This window comes from Myxine glutinosa, chromosome 1 (genome assembly GCF_964187855.1).
Source record: "Myxine glutinosa chromosome 1, kmMyxGlut1.1, whole genome shotgun sequence".
Classification (NCBI taxonomy): domain Eukaryota; kingdom Metazoa; phylum Chordata; class Myxini; order Myxiniformes; family Myxinidae; genus Myxine; species Myxine glutinosa.
The window spans coordinates 264,468,330-264,494,353 of NC_136261.1; the positions used below are offsets into that span (position 1 = coordinate 264,468,330).

The 26,024-nt window shown below is 44.9% G+C and overlaps 1 protein-coding gene across 1 annotated transcript in view; it reads left to right on the plus strand.

Annotated features, from left to right (window-relative positions):
• LOC137439531 (calcitonin gene-related peptide type 1 receptor) overlaps positions 1 to 25,530 on the plus strand; it is a 46,771-nt gene extending 21,241 nt beyond the window's left edge. Inside the window, exons 6-10 of the mRNA XM_068135401.2 lie at positions 1,729 to 1,789; positions 2,768 to 2,831; positions 17,504 to 17,722; positions 21,341 to 21,382; positions 24,919 to 25,530. Coding sequence (XP_067991502.2) covers positions 1,729 to 1,789; positions 2,768 to 2,831; positions 17,504 to 17,722; positions 21,341 to 21,382; positions 24,919 to 25,086 — 554 coding nt within the window. The 3' untranslated portion in view covers positions 25,087 to 25,530. The remainder of the gene's footprint in view (positions 1 to 1,728; positions 1,790 to 2,767; positions 2,832 to 17,503; positions 17,723 to 21,340; positions 21,383 to 24,918) is intronic.
• The last annotated feature ends 494 nt before the right edge of the window (positions 25,531 to 26,024 follow it).

A 26,024-nucleotide genomic window follows, 5' to 3' on the forward strand; every position in this document is an offset into this window, starting at 1 on the left:
TGAGTGAGGCATAAGGTGAGGGTATAAAAGGGTTGGTGGACTGTATGTAGTAAAGTCTGGACAGTACACAGCTGGAATAGCTCATTTGTGAAGGGAAGGTAGACATTTGCAACTAGTTGTTGTTGGATTTTTTTGCTATCAAAGAATTGAAACACCGTAGATGAAAACCTTCTTATGGATATTATACGCAATGTACACAATCACCCATCGATACTCAAGCTACCTACAAGTGCTCCCAATATCTCTGCACCACCCTGTCTCCAATGCTCCTAAGTACCTATCTAATTCCAATTTAAACCTTTCTACTGTTTCTACTACTACTACCTTTCCAGTGAGAGCATTCCATGCTTTATCTACCCTCTGAGTGAAAGACCCCTGACTTACCACCATCTTAACTCTTCTATTCTTTACTCTCAGGCTATGGCCCCCGGTCCTATCACTGTCTATTCTGATAAAGACCTTTTCTGCACTTAGTTTGTCTGTACCCTTCATTATCTTAAACATCTCTACCTTCGCTGTCGCCTCAACCACTGCCTGCCCTCACTACCCCTCACCAATGTCTGACCTCACTACCCCCTCACCACTGCCTGCCCTCGCTACCCCTCACCACTGCCTGCCCTCGCTACCCCCTCACCACTGCCTGCCCTCGCTACCGCCTCACCACTGCCTGCCCTCTCTACCCCCTCACCACTGCCTGCCGTCGCTACTTCTCACCACTGCCTGCCCTCGCTACCCCTCACCACTGCCTTCCCTTGCTACTCCCTCACCACTGCCTGCCCTCGCTACTCCTCACCACTGCCTGCCCTTGCTACCCCTCACCACTGCCTTCCCTTGCTACTCCCTCACCACTGCCTGCCCTCGCTACTCCTCACCACTGCCTTCCCTTGCTACCCCTCACCACTGCCTTCCCTTGATACGCCCTCACCACTGCCTGCCCTCGCTACCCCCTCACCACTGCCTGCCCTTGCTACTCCCTCACCACTGCCTGACCTCACTACCTCCTCACCACTGCCTGACCTCGCTACCCCCTCACCACTGCCTGACCTCGCTACCCCCTCACCACTGCCTGCCCTCGCTACCCCCCTCACCACTGCCTGCCCTCGCTACTCCCTCACCACTGCCTGCCCTCGCTACCCCCTCACCACTGCCTGCCCTCACTACCTCCTCACCACTGCCTGACCTCGCTACCCCCTCACCACTGCCTGACCTCGCTACCCCCTCACCACTGCCTGCCCTCGCTACCCCCCTCACCACTGCCTCGCTCGCTACTCCTCACCACTGCCTGACCTCGCTACCTCCTCACCACTGCATGCATCCAAAAGTTAAACAAACGGAGAGGGGGTGCCGAAGATGCCCTTTACCTGGGATGTCATTTGATCTGGGACCGGCCCTGTGCAAGAGGGTTGATAAAGGTTGACCTGGACCTTTTAGTGTTTAGAAAATCAAATCCACTGCAACTAATGTTCTTCTGCCAAGAAGGCCTCCTAACATTAAGGGTGGGGCAGAATAACTTTAAAGCTTTCCCTCATATTTTGCTCTGGTTTTTTTTTGTCATTGTTGTTGCATTTGATATCATTGCTGTAATATGTCTGCTCAAAGAAGAGAACGAGAAGGTTTACCATCTCAAGTTATGTTAGTGCAAACTTTCATGGTATTTATGAGACGTCTCAGACTTGTATTTATTTAAATATATATAATAATAATAACCAGCCCTTGATGTCATTTCAGCCTTCCCTGCAGTCCCAGTTCTCATTTACTCAATAACACGGAAACTTTACCTTGATGACAGGTGAGGACATTCAGACAAAATGTCATACAACATTCCCAAATAAAATGGGAACGCTTTCTGTTATTTAATTTTTATTCAGGAAATCTTTTTAAACCCTGAGAAGATATCATTAATATTAAATGATTATTTTAGATCAGTTCTTAATGAATGAGCTCTGCAGGCTTGTGTCGCCATCGGAAGGTATCTGCAGCTTTTCATATATGTGAATGGAATGGCATTCCTAAAACTAGAACGGGCACTCGGTAGAGCGCATACCTTCGCCGCAGCTACTGTTCTGTACTTGGCATGGGAGTGTAGGGAACAGAACAGTGAACAGTTTGGTGCTGATTTCATGCAAATCGGATAAGAATTGACCGAGTTATGACAAACAAGATCGGGCATTGAATTCTGAACATTTTGGCATTAGTTGCATGCCAATTGGATAAAAATTGACCGCGTTATGGTAAAAATACGATTTTGACCTTTTCGTGACCTTGACCTTGACCTTTGACCCGATTGCTCCCAAAATCTAATCAAATGTGTCCCGTATAATAACCAATCATCCCACCAAATTTCATGCAATTCGGTTGAATACCTTTTGAGTTATGCGAATAACATACACACACACACACACACACACACAGACATACAAATAAATACACAGCGATCAAAACATAACCTTCCGCTTTTGCGAAGGTAATAAACTGCACTTATCTCTCTGAATTGTAGTTTTTTCTATATTTGAGAGGTTTAAAAAAAATTAAGGGTGGGCTATATGTTTATTATTTATTTATTGAGGTTAAACATCTCCATTGCTTTGTATCTACTAGCAGGTTATATGCTGTGCGGGTCCAAAGTTCTGTGATGTGCACAACTATGCAGGAACACAAAATAGGACCAGGAAGCTTGAAAGCAGATTCTACTATTTGTGTACATAACAAATATAGGGCCTTGCAGATGTTTCCAATAGGTACAGCATTGCTTTTTGCCTGTGTACAGATGCTGGATGATTCCCACAACGCTGCTGTACATTGTCCATGGCCCCATATGTGTCGCTCTTCTGGTAAATTCATTTCTCCAGGCCTTTCACAACTACATGCTACATGCACACAATTACCACTTAGAATCATCTTTTATAACCTTTTAGAATTACCCTTTAGAACCCCTTAGAATTACCCATTAGAACCATTTAGAATTATCCTTTAGAACCCTTTAGAATTACTTTTTAGAATTACCCCTTATAATTACCCTTGAGAACCCCTTAGACTTATCGTTTAGAATCCTTTAGAATTACCCATTAGAACCATTCAGAATTATCCTTTAAACCCCTCTAGAAATATCCTTTATAACCCACTAGAATTACCCTTTATACCGCTCTAGAATTACCCTTTAGAACCCTTTAGAATTAACCTTTTTAGAATTACATTTTAACACCCTTTAGAATTACCTTTTAGAATCCTCCAGAATTACACTTTAGAACCCTTTGGAATGAAACACAGTGGGTTATAACGGTTCTTCTTCTTCATCATTTTAATGGAGGGACGGATGGAAGGAAGGACATAACCGCTTAAAAATATGGTACCCCTTCATTATCTTACGACTATATATATATATATATACTAGCCGAAAGCACCCGGCGTGGCCCGGGTTCTTCTTGAATGAATTTACTACTATAATTCAGCTTTTACTCGTGGCCGTAAAAGATTGACTACCATAATTCAGCTCAACTTTTAATTGCAAAATGGGCCCAGCCCGGCCGAAGCGGCCTCGACCGACCTCGCCACCTAGCCTATAACCTTCCCGGGGCCCGTTCCGACATTTTTCGTTCTTTTTGAATGCATTTACTACTATAATTCAGCTTTTACTCATGGCCGTAGAAGATTCACTACTATAATTCAGCTCAGCTTTTAATTGCAAAATGGGCCCAGCCCAGCCGGAGCGGCCTCGACCGGCCTCGCCACCTAGCCTATAACCTTCCCGGGGCCCGTCCCTACATTTTTAGTTCTTTTTGAATGCATTTACTACTATAATTCAGCTTTTACTCGCGGCCGTAGAAGATGGACGACTATAATTATTCAGCTCAGCTTTTAATTGCGAAATGGGCCCAGCCCAGCCAAGGTGGGCCTCGACCGGTCTCGCCGTCGAGCCTAAAACCTTCCCGGGGCCCGTCCCGACATTTTTTGTATTAGAGGTTTCCTCCTATCTTTCACCATTCAGGAGATTAGCTTGCGCAGACAAACAAACAAACAAACAAACACACAAACACACAAACAAACAAACAAACAAAAACTTTCTCTGTTATATAATTATATATATATATATCCACGACATCCATTTTTCCGTTCTCCAACCTATAGCTTTGTCTTTAAAAAAAAACTCAACGTTTCGGCCAGCAACCCAGCGTGCGCTGAGCCTCCACTAGCCTTCATCAAGAGAAGTTCCCTTGTTCACCTCCTCCCAGATATACCTGGGGGGAGGGGTGGGCCTATTCTATCAACCAATCACAAAGCTGTGTTGTGAGACCTCGTGACCATAGACCCATGCTCGGCTTATGTTGCGAGTGTTTTGTGTGTGTTTGAGCGGTGTATTGTGTTTTGTTGTCCGTGTTGCCTGTGTCAGCTATGTCCCACTTTGTCTTTGTCCTCCTCCCAGCATCGGTGTTTCTCTGGTGTATTTATGCATGAGAGGTCCGTATGCCTGTGGTAACGCCACAGTCTCCTCTGTCAATGGTGTCCTCGTTTGGCCAGTGTGCCAGGCCTCCAGTATTCGCCTCCTGGCCCGGTTCGGGGATGCCGCCAGCACGTTCACATTGTCCCATAGAGGAATATGGCCCGCCCTTATTCCATGCTTGGCGATAGCAGATCTTTCTGGGGGGTAATTACACTCAAAGGCCTTGTGGTGTTCATTAATGCGCTGGCCTAAGGCTCTTCCAGTCTCGCCTATGTATTCTCCACCACAGTCACATGGAATGGTGTATACCACACCTGTGCAATCATTCTTTAGTCTTTTGTCTTTGACCTTGGTCAGTGCACGTCTCAAGGTGTATATAGGTTGGTAGTTGACCCTCACCCCGACCGGTCTCAAAATCCTGCCAATCCTTTGAGATACTCGTGGCACAAATGGTAGCACGCAGAAGCCCTTAGGTGGTTCCTGTGGCACGTCCTGGGTTCTTGGAGCTGCCAGTACCATTTCATTTTTTGGGCAGAGGTGGTCTGGGTAGCCATTGCCTTTCAATACCCATTTGAGATGCTTGATCTCTCTCCTTTTGCCCTTCAAGGTGGACGGTATATTCCTTGCCCTTTTTACGAGTGTATTCACCACAGCTCTTTTATGGTGCAGTGGATGGCAAGACGTGAAATCGAGGTAACGCTCGGTCTGAGTGGGTTTCCTATACACTGCGGTACTTAAGCTTCCATTGAGGTTCCTCCTCACCAAGAAGTCCAAAAATGGAAGCGCCCCATCCTGTTCTTCCTCACAGGTGAATTTGATGGAAGGAAACATTCCACTGATGCCCTCCTGGATTGCATTAACAGCCGTGCTGGGGCAGATGACAAAAGTGTCATCAACATAGCGGTACCAGACACGTGGCTGTGTTGGGAGGGATGGGATGGTGCGTGTTTCCAGCTCTTCCATCACCATATTGGCAACCACCGCAGACACCGGGGAGCCCATCGCAGTGCCGAACACCTGTTTGTAAAATGTGCTGTCAAAGACGAAATAGGTGGAAGACAGACAAGTGCTGAGGAGGTCACATACGTCATCAACATTCAACTTGTCGGCGGCCTGTTTCCAGCAATCATCCTCCATTAGCCTCTGTCTCGCCACATCAACCGCCAGGGTTGTGGGCACGTTTGTGAATAGCGAAATGACGTCAAAGGACACCATGGATTCGTGTCGATGGATCGTGGTGTGTGTTATTTTATTCACAAACACGGAGCTGTTGCGCAATCCTCGGTCGGTTTTTCCCACGAGGTACTTTAGTATATCGGCCACGAACTTTGACAATGCATGATGGTCCATTGATACACGACACGATGACCCGTAATGGAACGTCTTCTTTGTGGATTTTTGGTAACACACACAAAACACTTGCAACATAAGCCGAGCATGGGTCTATGGTCACGAGGTCTCGCAACACAGCTTTGTGATTGGTTGATAGAATAGGCCCACCCCTCCCCCCAGGTATATCTGGGAGGAGGTGAACAAGGGAACTTCTCTTGATGAAGGCTAGTGGAGGCTCAGCGCACGCTGGGTTGCTGGCCGAAACGTTGAGGTTTTTTAAAGACAAAGCTATAGGTTGGAGAACGGAAAAATGGATGTCGTGGATATAATTCCCAACCGCCGTTCATTACTTGATATATATATATATATATATATATATATATATATATATATATATATATATATATATATATATATATATATATATATATATATATATATATATATATATATATATATATATATATATATACAGTATATATATATATATATATATATACATACTGTATATACATATACTGTATATACATATACTGTATATACATTTACTGTATATATGTACATTTACTGTGTGTGTGTGTATATATATATATATATATATATATATATATATATATATATATATATATATATATATATATATATATATATATATATATATATATATATATATATATATATATATATATATATATATATTGTTGCGGTTTTTAGAACCTTCACTTTATCAAATTTAGTATTAAAATCCCTAATAACCCCCCGTGTACATTTCCCCCTTAATTGGCTGTTAATTGAAATGAGTGCACCTCAGCTAGTCCATGTACAAGCACGTAGCCAATCATAGAACCTCTCTATAGTTATTTATTTAGTCTGTGTATCAGTATAAGGCTCTGTTTTCCACTAGTTGACCTTGCGCTGCACCAAATCAAATAAGATAGATCCCCCTTTCAATGGCCCCAGAACCTCCATTACCAACTGCATTGCCAACTGCATTACCAACTGCATTCGCCGCCATTGCACATGTGCTACAACTCAAAGAAGAAGGGCGTTGCCCGCCCCTCACCATCAGGAGGAGGAGTGAGCCAGCCCCGACCGACCAACCAAGAATGAGGGGTTTGGCTTGAGAGGGCGGAGAGAGAACCATCGAGCAGTTTCGCGAACGTTCCAGGGTGTGGCGCTATATAACCCGTTGTGCAGAGCCCCCACGAAGAGGGTTGAGAGAGTTGAAGGTTTGAGGGGTTTTGAAGAGTTGAGTTCTGTGAGGAGTTGAGGAGTTCGGCAGGAGGTTCTGAGGGTCGAGAGAGACGCGCAACCCGCAGAGGTACGAGAGGGAGACGACGCTGTTCAAACAGCCCCTGCGCGTGCACAGCTTTGACGCGCTGCTGCGAAGCAAACGCCACGGTGCGTGAACCAGATTGCGGTGGAATCGACGGCCGCTCACTTCCAGCCCCGACGTCCCGTGCAGGATCAAGCTCCAGCCCTGCGTCCAGCTGAACCTTCCTCTCCTTCCAGCCATTCGTTCCTGCCTTCAAGTTCCCCATTCGTGTGAGTCTGCCTGTCGTCTGTCCTTTGTGTTGTCCTGGGAATAAGTAAGCCTATGTAGATAAGCTAGGAATTGCTCTGTGTCCTTCTGATCCTTCCATTTTCCTGTATATTACTTTTATTTCTTCTCTTCTCCTTGATTTTGGTTTGTGTAAATAATTAATAAATATCTGTTCTTCCTACCTTCGTCTTTTTTTTTCTTCTTTTTTTCTTCTTCATGCTCGTCCGATCGTCCCTGTCTTTTACCCATTGAACAACGGTGGCACGATTTGGCCAATGCTCAGAATCGGGTTTATTCCTTGTTAACGGTTCGAACTCCGGGTTGCTAAAACCGCTCGGCAATTAGTCCACCTAAAACCGGGGTTCGAGCGGTACTTGTCTCCCTGTTCTGCGGAGGGACGGATAAAGGTATTCTGGATAATCCCTGGACCCATAACCCTGATCCGTTCCATCCTGCGGGAGAGCATTACAAGTACCAGGAGCGGAGATGGTCAGCTTAACAAGACAAGGGGCTAACCACCTCTTGCTAAGGGGAGAGCCGTACTCCGTTTCCGTAACAATTGGTGTCGGGGAGTGAGATTCGGACCCGAAGTGTGCTTAAAGCACTCGAAATTTGGAGCGGCCGAAATTCTGTTTAAAATCCAAATTAAGTCGTGCCATGGAGGATCAAGGTGACCGGATGCCAGTAGGGGTGTTAGAGGGGGTAGAATCGACCCAGGACCCCGGGGAGGAATTGAGAATAATGGAGGAGGAGCGCAATACGCATTGGGTAGCAGAGGTTTCAGGCGCACAGGATGGCGGCCTCGCGCACGAGGTTTCAGGTGCACAAAATGGCGCCTCGCGCATGGCTGCTGCAGCCGCGCCCGCACCACCGATGAACTGGGACCTACTCATGCTGCAAATGCACGCCTTCATGGTCAAGGCGGATGAGGAGAGGGAAAAGACCAGGGGGCTGGGAAGTCAAATTTAGGGGATGGAAAACAGAATGGGGGAGTATTGAAGTGTTCTAGTCCTTAACTGTAAAAAGGAAGACTCCAACTTGTTCTTTGTTGTTCGGTTTATTAGGTTTATTGAACACTTAGGGGGAAGGGGGAATATACTGACTCAAGATAATCACTATACTACTTGGACGAAACATCTTTTCCCTGCCGGTCGTGGCACTCCAATCCTGGTTCTGAGCAGATCTTCCTCCGTCCTTCGCTCTTGGCCAGCGCAACTCCCTTCTCCAAGTCCCATCTTCCTTTTATTTTCAATCTCCACTTCCATATATGGTATGGAATTTAAGTCTCCGAACAGACTCTCCCCGGCTCAGACAATGAGACATTCTGGTTTCTGTCTTGGAGAATTCTGAGAGCCATCTTAGACAGTTACGACACAGTTGAAATGATGAAAACACCCTTATCTGTTCCATAGGTCACTCCTCCCTGACCCTTCTGAACCAAGAATGTTCCAAGCCTTTTCTCAAGAGGAAAACACATTTTGAACAAGAGGGGAGAATATATAAATAATATATTCCTCCACAATTCTTCATTTTTTTCTTTTTTTAATATTAATCATTAATCTAAACATCAATCTATTTAATATTCGACCCACAAATTTGGTAATCCAATTTTCCCATTCATTAAGGCATACACCGTCATTCTGGAAGAATATGATCACAAAACATTTCTCTTTCCATATTAATAATGCAATTCACTTCATTTGCATAAAGCATACAACACTTCACTTTTACCAAAACACAATAATATCAGTTCACCATTAAAATAATAAAACATCTGCAACATTTGGCAATACGTTTGCTTTGACACAAATGTTGACTTTTTATTGAAAAGAAGGGGCTGATCACTCGTGTTTAAAATTCAAGTATGAAACATTTTCTTCTGATGTCTTCATGGCACCTACACTATTTTGCATAGGATTTTCTGCTGTTGTGATAGCTGGGCGGATTCACAAACTGACCCTGCTTTTGCATGTAACATTCTTGCCACTCTTGCTGTGAGCCAAAGTAGATTTGAACAAGGCCTTCATCCAATTGTCGTTGACTTGCCTCCTCACTCATCATGAGTATGGAGCAAGTGTTGATGTGATGTTGGTTGGCCAGCAAGATGTGGAACAGGGATGCCGGATGCATCCGCAATGATGATGTTGGGACCATGGTACTCAAGTTGTCCATGGTCCATACCAGGAGCACCCAGCAGAACCATGCACAGCTGTTGTGAAGAAAAGGCACAGCCGTTCGCTTGTAGCTCCATGCTGGCTCCCCGGAAGTTGGTGAAGTAATAACACACGTCACCGCATCCCGTGGAAGTTGCAGGTAAAATGTCGTTGTCCTGCAATTGCTGATGTGATGAATGTCCGAAGCATTCGAACAAAAGTAGGTGATCGCCCTTCTTTCATATGTTGCAATGTAATCCAGGCCAATTGATTATAAACCAAATCGGGGGATTGAGAGACGGGTTAAGTAATATGGAAAATCAAATTGGGGAATTGAGGAATGACATGGGAAATCAAACCGGGGGGCTAGAAGCCAAATTTTAGGGGTTAGACAATAAATTTGAGGGGTTAGACAATAAATTTGAGGGGTTAGACAACAGGTTGGAAGGGCTAGAAGGTAAATTGGGGGACCAACTGGAGGACGTGGGTAATCAAATTGGGGAAACTAGGGCATGCCCGTACTATATATATATCTAAAATTATATCCCCCCCCCTCTATTTACATGAAATGGTTTGGTCCATTCGCAAAGCCAAAGCGAACGGCTTGCGAGTACGGTGACAATCCCCCCCCTCTATTTACATGAAATGGTTTGGTCCAAAGCGAACGGCTTGCGAGTATGGTGACAATCCCCCCCCTCTATTTACATGAAATGGTTTGGTCCAAAGCGAACGGCTTGCGAGTACGGTGACAATCCCCCCCCCCCCCCTCTATTTACATGAAATGGTTTGGTCCAAAGCGAACGGCTTGCGGAGTTTGGTAAAGAAATCGCCATAGCGTGCACAAACGCGCAGGAAAGCGAATGAATCGCAAATTAGTTTTAATTAGTTGTAAAACATAGTTTAACGCCAACATAGTTTGCCAACGTGAAATAAATGAATACGCTCTCAAATGTGCCGTCCGAGGCAGAGTCTGTTCGCCACGTTCGGCACACGTGATAGCTCGCTGCTCTCTGATTGGTTGAATCGTTTTTTGGACATAGCTCGCTAACTACTTGTCCGATTAATATGAAACCTTGAAAAGGCACGTCCTCGGGTCCCCAGCAATATACCTGGCAAGTTTCAAGTATATCGGACCCGTGGTTGTCGAGAAACAGCGGTCACAGACAGACACACAGAGATTACTGGCATTATAGATAGATGAAGGATGGGTTAACGGAGTTGGAAAATAGAATGGCCACCCAGGAGAACCAAATGGAAGGGGTGAAGAATGGGTTAGGGGGGGTAGAAAACACCATGGAAGGCAAATTGAGGGAAATAGGGGAGCAATCCGCCTGGGAAATTAAACAGATGGGGAATCAGATAGAGGAGGTGAAAATCGGGTTGGAAGGTAAATTGGATGCCCAGAGGAATGATTTGGAACAGATGATGGTGGCACCTACCAAAGTGATGGGAGAGATGGGGGAGGAGATGATAAGGCGAGGTGTGGGCGAAGAGGTCACGGGGGTACGCGAGGAGGTAAAGCGGGGTGAGGAGCGCATGGAGAAAGAGGTGAGGAATAGTACGGCTAGGTTACAGGGGGGCATAGAAGACCTGACATGGGGGGTAGAGCAGCTGACGGTGGGACAAAAGGAATTGGTTGAGCAGGTGGAAAAGAACATGGTGGTAATAGGAGGGTTGAAAGCGACACAAAAAGAGATAAAAAAAGAACTTATAACGACGAAGAGGGAATGTCAGATGGTACACGAGGGGTTGACAAAGAGGTTGGACGAGGTGACAGAGGCAATGGAGACAAAAGAACGGGAAGTAAGAACGCACATAGAGACGATCAAGGTGGCCCTAGAGGAAGAAATCGAGGAGGCGCACCAGGAAATAAAGGGGGTAAAGCAAAAATTAGAGGATGTGGAAGAGGGGGTGAGTGAAATTAAAAAGAGACGGAGGGAAACTAAGAGGGAGATAAAGGAGGAAGTGATGGATTATGTACAAGGTCTGTGCTCAAATCGTGATGATGTGCTTACTGACCAAATAAAGAGTTTGCAGGTGGCGGAGGAGGAGCGAAGATGAGGTGCCGAGGTGAGTGGCGATAAAATCGGAAATGTATATGGTGTGAGGGGAGATTCAGTGAGTTTGGGTGTTGGTTTAGACCCGGGCGTTCGTGAGAGGCCGCTGGTAAGGTGTGCGACAGGTGCAGAGTGTGTGGAAGGAGGAGGTGTGCAAGGAGGTCCGACTATGGGGAGTGCGGCAGGTATTTGTGAGCCAGTGTGTGCGGAGGTGATCGGGTGTGTGCAAGAATGCACCCCCATGAGTGGTACGGAGTACGTACTGGGAGAATGTGCGCAAGAAGTTGTGCGAGAAAGGTGTGGAATGGAGGTGTGTGTGAGGGAAGAGTGTGCGCCGAGGAGTGAGTATGCTGTCGAGAGTGAGAGTGAAGGCACGACAGAGTGTGGAGGTGAGAGTGACACGGAGTACGAGTTGGTTGTGGCAGGTAAGAAGGAATGCACACCTGGAATGGAAGAATGCACACCTGGAATGGTTGAGCGCGTGTGGGAATGTACACCTGAGTTAGTAGTGGCGCGGGTGCGAGAGGGCACATTGAAGCGCATGATGGGGTGTGCAGAAGAGTGCACACCCATGGTTGTCACTGAGGAGTGGGCACAGAGAGGTGTGTTGATGAGGTGTGCGAACGACGAGTGTGTGCCAAGGTGTGTGGTGGTCAGGTGTGTGGCGAAGTCTGTGAGTGGAATGAGTGTACTTGGGTGGTGTGTAAGAGGAAGTACAATAACGAAGTGTGTGGAGACACCTGGATGTGTGAATAAGGAACGGAACGCATGGTGTGAGCATGCGAGTGAAGCATCGACGTTAAACGGAGCAGCGGTTAGATCGACGGTTAGCCGACGCGGGCCCTCGGTCCGTGCCGGGCTTTGGGTACTGCGGGAACCGGCGGGGGTCGTAATCATGGGGGTTTCAAAAGAACCGCCGTGCGCGATCCGCGCCGGGCCTCGCTCTGCACGGTCGCATCCGCACTCCGCTGAGCGGAGCGGGCGGCCCGGTGCGAGGGAAGGTAAGAAGGGTCGGGACGGCGCCCCCTCGTGGTTGCGGCGTTCTGGCCGGGCGAGATCGGGTCATCGGGCGGGAGACCGAAAGGCTCCGTGCCGAGGTGGACCTTGGGATCTCGGCCCGAGCGAACCCCCTCCCCTGACCCGAGTGCCGGACGGATCCAACTGCAGGAAACGAACCACCCGCGTTCATTGCTCGGCTTTGCGAAGCCAAGTTTTAATGATGTAACGACGCACCGAGGCTCACGTTTAATGGACCGTGAAGATGACAGTGTTTTGGATTCGAAATTGGGAATAAGGAAAAGGATTGGCAGTAATGATTGGCAGATGATTGGCAAAGTGATGGGCAGAATTGGAATTTGATGGCAAAATTGATAGTGGGAGATGCCCGATGTGGTGGGATGGCAACTCTGCCATCCCTCGCACCCAGGGCACATGAGCACTAGTTATGGGGTTATGGCAGTGCAAGCTCGCCGAGGTAGGGTTTGGATAAAATGTATAGGGATCTAGAGAAATGACAATAGGTAACAGTAGATGTAAGTAGCGACATTGTACAGGTAGTCGGGGACGTAGAGAGGTTAGAATGGTTGTTAATGACGTGGTATGTGCTTAGTTTAAAGGGAAGACGGGGAGCACCAAGTTAGACGGAAACCAGGTAGATCAGATGATGCAGTGTGTTTGTGGTTTATTGGATGAGGAATTGGAATGGAAGTTTTTGCGGGTGAGCATGTTGAGCAAATGAGGAATTGAGGGGCAATGCTCGTGAATGGTGCCGTGTGAGTGAAGGAAGAGTATTGAGCAGAGTATTGTGAGTGTGGGTGAGTGCATTGTATTGAATGAAGAAGCCTGGGAGGAAGGAGGGTGCAGGAAGCACCAGGTGTGTGATTGCACAGGTGTGCAAGTGAACAGGTGTATGGAGAATGGTTGTGTGTTGTATGGAAAATGATTGAATGATATAACTAGTGTGAAATGGAGTATGGAATGGATGGCGTGGAGTGAGTATGGTGGAAAATGTGGAGTGGAGTGGTTGGTGCGAATGGAGTGTATGGGGAGGATGGACCCCTATCACGAATACCCGGGGAGGGTAGTTTAAGAGTTAGGTAGAGGGTATAGGTAAATTGTGGTTGGATATTGGCATCTGTGGTGCATGTGGAAGAATGGTGTTTTGATGGGTGCATTAGTGACGTGGAAATGGCTGGGCGTGTAGCCTGTTAGAGGGATGGTTGGTTGGGCGCTCCGCCACTGGTAGTCTGTCGGCCAGGTGAGGCAGCAGGTAGGCTCTGGGAGCCAGTTAGAGTTCAATGGGGCCCGAGGATCCAGAGGAAGAACCCAGGTAGCCCAGTGCCAGAGAGGGCACTGAGGGGGTAAGCGCCAGGGAGGGCCTTCCCCAGGTAGATAGGTAGGGTGAGGAGCTAGGTAAGCTTGGGTGGCAACCTCAGTGGCGGAGGCGCACAGGTAAGTAGACCTGTTAGGGGAGCCACACGACTCAGCCCCGAAATTGTGCAAAGGCACAGGGAGTTGAATCAGGGGAGTGAGACCCCATATTGATGAGCACCACAGTTTGGTCAATGGGAATTTGGTTCTTAAATCCACATAGAGTGTAAGATGGCCAATGGCTTGGCAGGGAAAGACCCCGGGTAGGGTAAAGTGTGTTAAAGTCATTTAGGAAGTAGTTAGGATTGAAATCTCCTCGCACCATCTGCATCCACTCACCTGAGGTGATGTAACTCCACACCATGCCATGGGTGTTATTGGGGTTTTTTTGTGCAAATGTTTGGATTGTGAGACGCATCATGACATGGGTGAGACATTGTGCTTGATGTTCCATCTCTCCCTCCTTATGAGGATTGATGATGAATTGGTGCTGGCAAATTTTGGATTAGTGGGAGTGAAGACGAATTTGGTATAGGGGAGATATGGGGAAGACGAGACAGATAGCGACGGATTTGTAAGGTGTAGTGTAATGTGTAGGTTTTCGTAAATACAGGGAGGGGCAAGGGGGGCAGTGTAGGTCACATGTAGGGGGCGTACTTAGGGACGAACCTTTCTCAGCTCGCTCCCATGCGCCCCTCATTCTGCATTGCCTTGTTTTGATGTGTACCCTTGCGCCCTTGCCCTCGCTAACTCTGCGGCTTTGTCTTCCTTCCCCGACCCATGGATCGTGCTCTCTGGGCACTGAGGGGGAGCATGCGGGAGTCCGCGTCTGTGTGCCCAAATCCCCGCAACTAGCTGCCTGCATCCACGCACCACTTTATGGACCAGGTTGTTGTGGCCGAGCACCACCATATGACAATATACACCACTATATGACAATGACAATATACAATATACACAATATACACCACAATATACACCACAATATACACCATACACCACCACAGCACCACCACAGTACTGTGGCCAAGCACCACTTATGAACCACAAGTTTTGTGGCATGGCCCCTCTGCTGGGACCGGCCACGATGGCCCAAGATCTTGCTTGCGGACCTCGGTGAGGTGGCACCAAGCCATAAAGGTGAACCACCCATAGTTGGCCCCTGCTGGCCATAATTAAGAGAAAAGCGGACGCGTTGTGTGCCCTTTTTATTTTCAAATAGGCCGCAAGCAAAGAACATCAAGAACATCGGCCCAGCAGCCAAGAACATCGGCCCAGCTGAGAAGACGTCATCGTTTATTAATAACAAATGTGATGACTGTGCACCGGATGATGCTTTATGGTGCTTTGGTGTTTATTGGTGCTGGTGCATCGATGCAGTGCATGCTGTCTCCTCCCTCCCACAGGTTTTTCTCTTTTTTTTGTTTCCCTCAAAGAGAAGTCACAGGTCCTGGGTTGCGTTTTGTAAATAGTCAAAATAGTGTCACTTGTAAATAATGCTCCCCACCATTCATGTTTAGTTTGAGCATTCATTCTGCAATTCGGTTATCCTGTGGGTGTGAATCTGTTAGGCAGGGTGCAGCGCAACAGCGGGACATATTTATTTGTGTTTTAAAATTGTCGCACTCAGGGTCAGCTTAATTGCAGAGGGAATTACACCTGCGTGTCACACTAAGTTAAAGTTTTGTCGGCCCGAGCAGTGCCGTGAGGAATGAGGGTGCTGTGTTGCGGTTTTTAGAACCTTCACTTTATCAAATTTAGTATTAAAATCCCTAAAAAAAAAACCATGTACATTTCCCCCTTAATTGGCTGTTAATTTAAATGAGTGCACCTTAGCTAGTCCATGTACAAGCACATAGCCAATCATAGAACCTCTCTATAGTTATTTCTTTAGTCTGTGTATCAGTATAAGGCTCTGTTTTCCACTAGATGACCTTGCGCTGCACCAAATCAAATAAGATAGATCCCCCTTTCAATGGCCCCAGAACCTCCATTACCAACTGCATTGCCAACTGCATTACCAACTGCATTCGCCGCCATTGCACATGTGCTACAACTCAAAGAAGAAGGGCGTTGCCCGCCCCTCGCCATCAGGAGGAGGAGTGAGCCAGCCCCGACCGACCAACCAAGAATGAGGGGTTTGGCTTGAGAGGGCGGAGCGAGAACCATCGAGCAGTTTCGCGAACGTTCCAGGGTGTGGCGTTATATAACCCGTTGCGCAGAGCCCCCACAAAGAGGGCTGAGAGAGTTGAAGGTTTGAGGGGTTTTGAAGAGTTGAGTTCTGTGAGGAGTTGAGGAGTTCGGCAGGAGGTTCTGAGTGCCGAGAGAGACGCGCAACCCGCAGAGGTACGAGAGGGAGACGACGCTGTTCAAACAGCACCTGCGCGCGCACAGCTTTGACGCGCTGCTGCGAAGCAAACACCGCGGTGCGTGAACCAGATTGCGGTGGAGTCGGCGGCCGCTCACTTCCAGCCCCTACGTCCCGTGCGGGATCAAGCTCCAGCCCTGCGTCCAGCTGAACCTTCCTCTCCTTCCAGCCATTCGTTTCTGCCTTCAAGTTCCCCATTCGTGTGAGTCTGCCTGTCCTCTGTCCTTTGTGTTGTCCTGGGAATAAGTAAGCCTGTGTAGATAAGCTAGGAATTGCTCTGTATCCTTCTGATCCTTCCATTTTCCTGTATATTACTTTTATTTCTGCCCTTCTCCTTGATTTTGGTTTGTGTAAATAATTAATAAATATCTGTTCTTCCTACCTTCGTCTTCTTCTTCATGCTCGTCCGTTCGTCCCTGTCTTTAACCCATTGAACACCGGTGGCACGATTTGGCCAACGCTCAGAATCGGGTTTATTCCTTGTTAACGGTTCGAACTCCGGGTTGCTAAAACCGCTTGGCAATTAGTCCACCTAAAACCGGGGTTTGAGTGGTACTTGTCTCCCTGTTCTGCGGAGGGACGGATAAAGGTATTCGGGATAAACCCTGGACCCATAACCCTGATCCGTTCCATCCCGCGGGAGAGCGTTGCAAGTACCAGGAGCGGAGACGGTCAGCTTAACAAGACAAGGGGCTAACCACCTCTTGCTAAGGGGAGAGCCGTACTCCATTTCCGTAACAATATATATATATATATATATATATATATATATATATATATATATATATATATATATATATATATATATATATATATATATATATATAAATATATATATATATATATATATATATATCGGTAGTCATCGGGATCGTCACTTAATGCCAAAAACTTAAGGGTTATGCCAACAACTTTATTAAGTAAATGCCAAAAACAGTACAATTAGAATGTTACGCAATAGTCTGATTGTATATAATTATTTTACTTTGCTACTCGTAAGACACTCTTTTGAGTCGGGCAAACACTAAAACACGAGAATGAAAATGAATAATTGAAAAATGGAGTTCCCATGATCTAAAAACATTACCAATGATTATCATGGGATTTTTCAGATTTTAATGTTCTGCCACATCTATAAAAGATTAAACTTTTTAAGAGCTGGGATTGGCATTAAAATCCCACTTCTGAAACTAAATGGAAAATTTCCAACCTGTATTAATATTTTTTTCTCCTCTTTGGCAGCTGAACGTGACTTTCCTGCTCAAGATCATGCATGTACTGGTCAGAAAGATGAGGGATACGCATCACCATAAAATTCCCATGTACATGAGGGCGGTTCGTGCAGCACTCATCCTTGTGCCACTTCTTGGTGTGCAATTTGTACTCATCCCCTTGAGACCCAAAAGCCCACTCCTGGGCAAGATATATGACTACACAATGCATTTTGCCATGGACTACCAGGTAATATGCACAATGGTGTATTTTTTTTATCAATATGCATGGTTCAAGACTCGTGGTGAACAAAAAATGATATTGAGAGGTTGTGAGGGGTATATAATAGAATAAAAGGCAGCAAAGTTGAGTGTTTGAACAGACAAGGAAAAACTATATTGAGGAAAGTAAAATGCAGCACTGGTAGACTGGAGTTTGACAATGACTGGATGGATGATTTGAAAGGCAGGACTGAGGGCAGTTGGGTAGGAGGAACGGTAATTGAATAAAAGTATGGAGATGGGTTAACTGTCGGAACCTGCGCCATTATGTAATGTTAATGTTGTTACTGCTGTTGGTAAGTGACGTAGGCATGCATCATCGCTATTGCGCATGAGCGGCCCGGCTGTTCTGGTGTCTTGTTCATCTTGGTGTGCTGTGGCCACGTCATCCGATAAAGTGTGATGATTAAAAGCTGGTGTTATAACAAAACCTGAACGTGTTTTGGTTGGACATTCGCTCCAATCCAAATCCTGTGCCAGGAAGAGTAACGACAGACGCGCTTTTCATTGTGAGGCAGTTGCAGGAGAAGTACATGGAGAAGAGGAAGAAGTTGTTTCTTGGGTTTGTTGATCTGGAGAAAGCATTCGATCGGGTTCCACGCAAAGTATTGACATGGGCATTGAGGAAGTTAGGAGTGGAGGAATGGTTGATCAGAGTAGTGATGGCAATGTACAAAAGAGCGCGCACAGCTGTAAGGACGAAGGACGGGAACAGTGGTGAGTTTGAGGTGAAGGTGGGAGTGCATCAGGGGTCGGTACTAAGTCCACTACTATTTGTAGCTGTGATGGAGGTGCTGGCTCAGAACGTAAAGGAGGGTTTACCGTGGGAGTTGTTGTATGCAGCTGATCTGGTGTTGATTGCAGAAAGTATGGATGGACTGAAGGAAAAGATGAACACGTGGAAGGAATGTATGGAGACAAAAGGTCTGAAGGTGAATATTGGAAAGACGAAGGTGATGGCAAGTGGTAAAGCATGTGGTGAGGTGGAAAGAACTGGGAAGTGGCCCTGTGCTGTGTGTAGGAAGGGTGTCAGAGTGAACTCCATTCAATGTACAATGTGCGCTGAGTGGGTTCATCAAAAATGTAGTGGTCTGAGAGGGTCATTAACCAGTGTGGCAGCTACATTCAAATGTAAGGTGTGCACAGAGGGAGCTGCAGATGGAGGAAATGTTGAGTTGGATCTTGGAGACGGCGTGAAGCTGAAAGGTGTGAAAACATTTTGCTACCTCGGAGACATGCTGAATGGAGAAGGTGGATCAGACTCGGCAACGGTTGCTCGAGTGAGATGTGCATGGAAGAAGTTTCGGGAATTGAGTGGCATGCTGATGATGAGGGGAGTGTCGTTGAAGCTGAAGGGAAAGGTGTATGCTGCATGTGTGAGAAGTGTTATGATTTATGGGAGCGAGACATGGGTAATGAACGTAGAGCAGCAACGAAGGTTGGAAAGGGTGGAAATGCGAATGGTTCGACGGATGTGTGGAGTATCGTTGAGAGAGAGGAAGACAAATGATGAATTGCGAAAGATGATGGGAATAGAGCCTGTGATTGATGCTGTGAAGAGGAACAGGCTGAGATGGTTTGGTCATGTGTTGAGGAAGGATTTCCCCATTTAGGGATTTCCCCATTTCCCCATTTCCCCGTCCCCATTTAGCTCTTTCACGAGCCTCGATCTTGTATCCAAAAAAAAAAAAAAAAAAAAAAGGATGAAAGTGACTGGTTGAGAAGAGTGATGGAAATGAATGTAGAAGGAAGTAGAAGGCGGGGAAGACCGAGAAAGACTTGGCTAAAGATGGTGGAAGAAGAAATGCGGGCAAGGGGGTTAACAAGGAGAGATGCAGAAAATAGGGCAAAATGGAGAAGATTGTCATGGGGACCGCAAGGCTAACCCCCGCTCTAGGAGGGAAAATGGCCTTTAAAATGCATGTTGTTGTTTGTGTATTCGCTCCGAAGGACGGAGAGGCGTTTACCCTTGCTTACGCTGAGAAGAGCGGAATAGAAAAGGCATTGTATGTTGTGCACTTTATGCTGGTTTGTATTATTGGGTATATACAACTGAGTACTTGGCGTGTGAGAAGTTGGTCAATGACAAATATGCAGCGAATCACCCTGTGATGTTTGAGCAATATACCTTGCCTTGCCTAGTAATATGCCTTGTGCCATCACCTTCTGAGTGGAGAGGCAATTGATTCATTCAACATTTGATTCCATAGCACAAGGAGCCAGGTAAACTATATGGTAAACTATATGGTAAACTGGATAGCAGGATGAGACACACTCATCAATGAACTCTGAATTTTTGAACTTTTTCAGACATTCTTTGAATGGACAAGTACAAAAAGTTTTAATTAAAACAAAAGCCGCGTCGATGTTACACAATGCCTAGATGCAGCTGTGCCTATAACGTCGATGTTATAGGCACAGGACATTCCTATTGATTCGATTACTTGATGTTATTTTTGTGCAAAGTGAAAATATATCTCGGCAATTTCCCGTGTGTGGCGACGAATTTTTAATATATCTCGGCATTTTCCCATCTGTTATTTCAGGCGGTGTATGACTGAGCATGCCGTGATTAAAAAATATATATATCTCGGCAATTTCCCGTGTGTGGCGACACGTGAACGAAGCTATGCTCCTCTCTCCACATTATTGTGACGACGTATAAATTAAATATTTAATCGTGACGATTGTCATCAAATGGACGAATTTTTAATATGTCTCTGCATTTTCCCGTCTGTTATTTCGGGCGGTGTATGACTGACCATGCCGCGATTTAAACAAAATATATCTCAATGGACTTGAAGTTACAGGCCTTTGAGAATTCATTTCGTTCTATAAAGGGCAACTTTCATCGGATTTTCTTCCCGTTTTTTTTCAACCGAGTCTAAAACTATGTTAGCGACTGTGAAAAATGAAATGATATATCGAATTTGATTTGAAATAAAACTGTGTGAGAGAGGAAGACACCACGGGCCTACAAAACAGGCCTCAAAGCTATGCGAGTTAATAAAATGATGGATATTTGTTTATATGAAGCCTCTCCCACAATGGGTGGAGCTATGGTTCCCAGAATGGGTGGAGCTATGGTTCCCAGAATGGGTGGAGCTTTGAGGTTTTGTCTTCTCTGCAAGAACAAGAAGAACAAGAAGAAGAAGAACAAGAAGAACAACAACAACAGCAGAGGGCACTATATGAGCAGCGTCTGCGACGCGGCTAAAAATTTTATGCTTTAGGCAACCGAACAGTACTAAGAAAGAACTTGGCATGGTCAAAGTTTCCGATTAAGCACGCAGCCTCAGATGAAAGTATGGAGATGTATTCAATCCAGGATAAGTCATGACAGATGATCAATCACCATGTAGCTTGGGAATCTGTCAATGGCTGACCTCAGAATTAAATTTGGCCTTTTATCAGGCAACCTTTTCTGGAAAAGATAGTGAAGATTATCATAACTTTGTACTTTGGTATAGTTTCCTTCTATAGCATAAGTGTGGTACTTTTTTGCAAATGTAAAGATCAAATCAATATTTTTTTATTGTTCCTAATTAATCCCTACTCCTCCTACCACTTCTCTCCCTCCCTACAGGGATTAATAGTGGCTACAATCTTCTGCTTTTCAAATAGAGAGGTACGTCACAATGGAATCCAAAAACGGTTTGTAATATTATCATCACAGACATCATCATGAGGATTTTACCAAAAAAATCCATATGCCCATTGTCATAATTAATGCAACTGAGATGAAACAAATTAAGTGTTAGAATGGCATTTTGTAAAACTTACACAGTTGTTTCTTATCGTAATACATAACTCGTAATCAAACTGATGGCACATACATCTCGTGAACTTTGTGTGCACTACAGCATTTTTCAAGTATTTAATCAGTTTATTCTTTGTTAATTAAAAACAAGAATGACCGCAATGTGGTCAAAACAACCTTTTGACCACATTGCGCTCAAGATTGTTCAGGGTCCCTCATCTACCATATAAAACACAATGTCAGTTTATGTGTTTGTGCAGATGTCTGTCCCCCCTTCATAAGGGTAGGTTTTAAAGGCCAATCTTTTTAACACGAATCTGTGTTCACTCCGGTCTATTTTTGAGGATAAAACAAACTCGAAAAACATTTTCCATAAAAGAGTAATTATGTCTCTTCTATTGGAATTGTAGACGGTGGCTTGGAAAATGAGCCGCAAGGGCGGTGTACAGAAGCGGTGTTTTTAAATAACAATAAATACAAGGCCCAGGGAGATTACATTTGCTGCACGTGATGTGCAACGCACACAGAGTAAAATGAGTGTTTATTTATGTCTGTAGGATGTCTATTGAATAAAGAAGATATGAGCACACCAAACACTCGACCGAGGCTACAGACTTTGGCACACTCACGAGGCCGCACTGTCGAATAAACTGTTTCAGCCCATCATATTTGATGGGCTTTTTACTAGTCATCAATAATACTCAACCTAAACAAAGCCAATGTTTTTAGTAATTTGCTTAACAAAGCGCTTGATAACATAATGTAACGTAACGCTTGATTACTGTGTGTTCTGACGTACCATGCATTCTGACAGGCTTGATTAAACCTTACTATTACTCGACATGTGATTCGATTTTTCAGGGTCCCTCATCGTCAATAACACTTGACCCAAACAAAGCCAATGGAAATCTGACACAACAAACCCTTGCAGTGTATAATCAGCAGAGACCTACACGCCTAATGTGTTAGGCCCACCCACCACAAAACCAAGATGGCGGCCATATCATTTTGTCTCAATGTAATGATGGGTGGAGTCAAGCGACAGATGTGGGTGTGGTTCCGTCAGCTGTCCGACCAATGGGTGCACATTTCAAAAATCAACCCCCAAACAACAACAACAACAACAACAACAGTAACAGCAACAGCAGCATCATGAAGCTCTTGTAGACCTGTGACATGTCGCAGGTAAAAAGTCCCACATAAGGAACACTGGTTCCTTAGGGTGATGTAATCTATCGTCATTCATTCACTGCTTTTTAAGCTAAAATTGTTTGATTTTTGTAACATAGTCAATATTACACAGAAGCATTCACTCAGAGCATTTGATATTGAATTCTCACTAACTTGTATGTCATTTCATTTGGAGGTTTGTAGGCAGGAGGAAGACTGCAACATTAGAACGTCAGTAAGGGGTTGACTATCAATAGCTGATATGTGAAGGTGAATACTCACAAAGTTTCAGAAATGCAGAATTACTTCAGGTGATGGGAATTACAAAGTAGCCCATCTTAGATAATTTACTCATCTTTCAGATGTCTAGTTTGGGTTAAAGTATTGGCCTCGTTAGAAACTGTAACCTTGTGCTTTGTACACAGGGCGTCCCATGTCGCATCAATAAGTACCCTAGCCTTAATATTTTTCATATTTTTTTCATTTCACACAATTGCTTTTTCTGTTCTTTCAAATTAATGAAGTATTACAGATGATCTCTGTGAGTTTTCGTATTGATGTCTGTTAGCTTATCAAATGATTGTTTATTAAAGGAGTGTTCATCGAATTTGATTGCAACTTGGAAAGACAACTACAGAAACGTATGACAGGCTGAGATAAGATTACAGGAGATTGTGCAATATTGTGTTGATTGAAGGTACAGATATAATGAGATCCGCACATACTGCCTCACCCAAGGATTATTGTGAAATGGTTAGCATCTTAGGAGTCTTGGGGGTCTTAAGGATCTAAAAGGTCTTCGGGGCCTACTGAGTCTTAGGAGTCTTAGAGGTCGTAAGGGTTTAAAGAGTATTAGGGGTCTATAATGTCTTAAAGGGTATTTTGGACAAGGCCTTCCTGGTGTAACAAACAAATCATCCATTACTAGCACTTTGGCAAAACTCCAAAATCCTGCACTTTCAGTCAATTATTGTCAGTCTTGGCCAGACGGTTCCTGAAAGACTTAGGCCAATGACATTCCTCAGACGACCCACTATAAGGTGGGAATAGTTTGGCCAGTTAAAGAAGTAGTATCTTACTATAATTCACTAAATGTCCGTCCGTCCGTTCGAAGGTACCGCAAAAACGGCTCAACCGATCGCAACAATATTTTGGGTGGGTATTCCTGGGACCCCTGTGAGTAAAATAGGCTATATTGTTTTGTCAAATTTTTCCAAGTTTTCCAATTTTCCAGTTTTTCCAAACACGATGGAATAATATTTACCGATATGAACAGTGATGTGGCTTTTGTTGAAATTCTACAAATACTGTTTATTCTACAAACCAGGAGAATGACTGATCTGAATCTGAATCTGAACTGACTGATCTGAATTGATCACGGTGTGTACCCCGGTTTAGAATAGGTACACCGTATCCCTGCGCATCGTAAGAGGCGACTAAGGGTTGGCACCAGGAAGGGCATCCGGCCATAAAAACATTGCCTCAAACAGGGAACCATGATTGTCATGGGGCCCGCAAGGCCTGCTCTAGCGGGGAAAATGGCCTTAAAACGATCATTCATTTCATTCTACATACCAGGAGAGAGTAGATCGACTCCTGACGAACTCTTCCTATATAAACGTGCGGCTCCGAAATAACATTGCAGCGTGTGCAAAGCGACTGAGAAACGGGTGTAGTGGCCACTTCCATGTTACAGATTCGGCGCGCATTCACACATAAACGTGCGACTGAGAAAGACGTGTAGCGGCCGCTTCCGTTTTGCAGAATTCAATCTTTTTTCAAAATGGGCGCCATGTACTCTTTAGATTTTTATGATTTGCGTGTGATATGATTCAACAGATGTTTATATGAATCGTTTAAAATAAAATAAAAAGCCTTCAATTTCTGATATTTTGTCTTTTCATTTGGGCTTCCCAATTGAAGCCCCACCCGCAGGGCGGGTACCGTTGCTAGTTAGATTAATGTGCCAATCCCAAGCGTCACCCAAGGTATTAAGAGTAAAATACAACGTTTGGAGTGGCAATACCTATAGATTATGTAGTCATTCTCCTGAGAGTGGAAAATCTTCTGTAGAATTTGTACTATTGTGTATTGTAGAAATATTGAGTTCTGGAGAAATTCTACAGAATATTTTTTGCAGGGAAACGAGATGAGGTCTCTTTTATTAAGATTAAGGCTTTAAAGGAGATTAAAGTTTTATCTTTTGGACCTTTCCCCTTATTTTAACCCACCAGGTACAGATGGCGATTAAGATCCTTTGGTTGAGGCGGAAGATCAAATTGATCCAGAACTGCTGTGATCATTTTGCAATGCAACCCATGTCCATCACCGTGGCTTTGGAAAAAGATGAGACCCAGGCAGCACATTCAGGAGTCACTGAGACCAGAGACAAACATGTATAGTATTCCCAGAAAAAATCGCAGAGGTAAAATAATTGTGAGAAAAATGAGAAATGGCCTGAAAAGTCCTGAATGGATTAATATAAACGTGAAACCCGAGTCAAATTTCTCTGTTTTAAGTCCATGGACACACAAAAACTTTTAAAGTAAAAAGTCAATTTTAGGTTCATCACTTTGCATTATCACCCTATATACTGTACAAAGCGTTATTGAGCAGCAAATAAACCTTGGTGAATTTGCCTTATGTGGAGGCATCCTAACCCTGACAAAACCATACGTTATCTCCTTGTTTGTCCACAATTGGCTGTGAAATACTTCAGTGATGTCACTCTTGTGTTTGTTGGTCCACAGCTGGCTATGAAACGTACACGTGACAGTAAATGTGAATTGATTATGCATCATCTAATGGTCCATGTTTGTGTTGAAATAAACAACTGCATAACAGTACCATTGTTTATTGGGATTTGCTGATGCTATTGAGTTCGAATGCGGGGAACAGAGGTGGAAGGATCAGAATTACTACAATTTTAGTGTATACTTTGGTACCAGATGGCCCTAAATTAAGATTGGGTGTATTTGGGGGTGTTTAAAACAAGCTGAAGGAGGATTTAGAACTGCTTTTTTGTGTACAGGTGCTTTGTACACAATGAGTAATAGAGGGGCTCGGGGAAAACATCACGCCAGTGGAAAGGACAAGAACAATTAAATAGGATCAGACAGATAATATTGAGCAAGACTGTGCTGAAATGTCATAGCTATAGAGTATAGACACAGAAAGGTGCCACGGAAGAATGGAGGGAAAAGCAGGTGTGGATTGGCTGGCAGCCATATTAGTCTCGTAGAGATTGGAAAAAAGAGGGACCAAAAGGTGAAGGTGGAGCAGACAGTGAACACGGAATCAATAAATTGTAATGTTCTGTATAAATGCACAGCTATAGTAG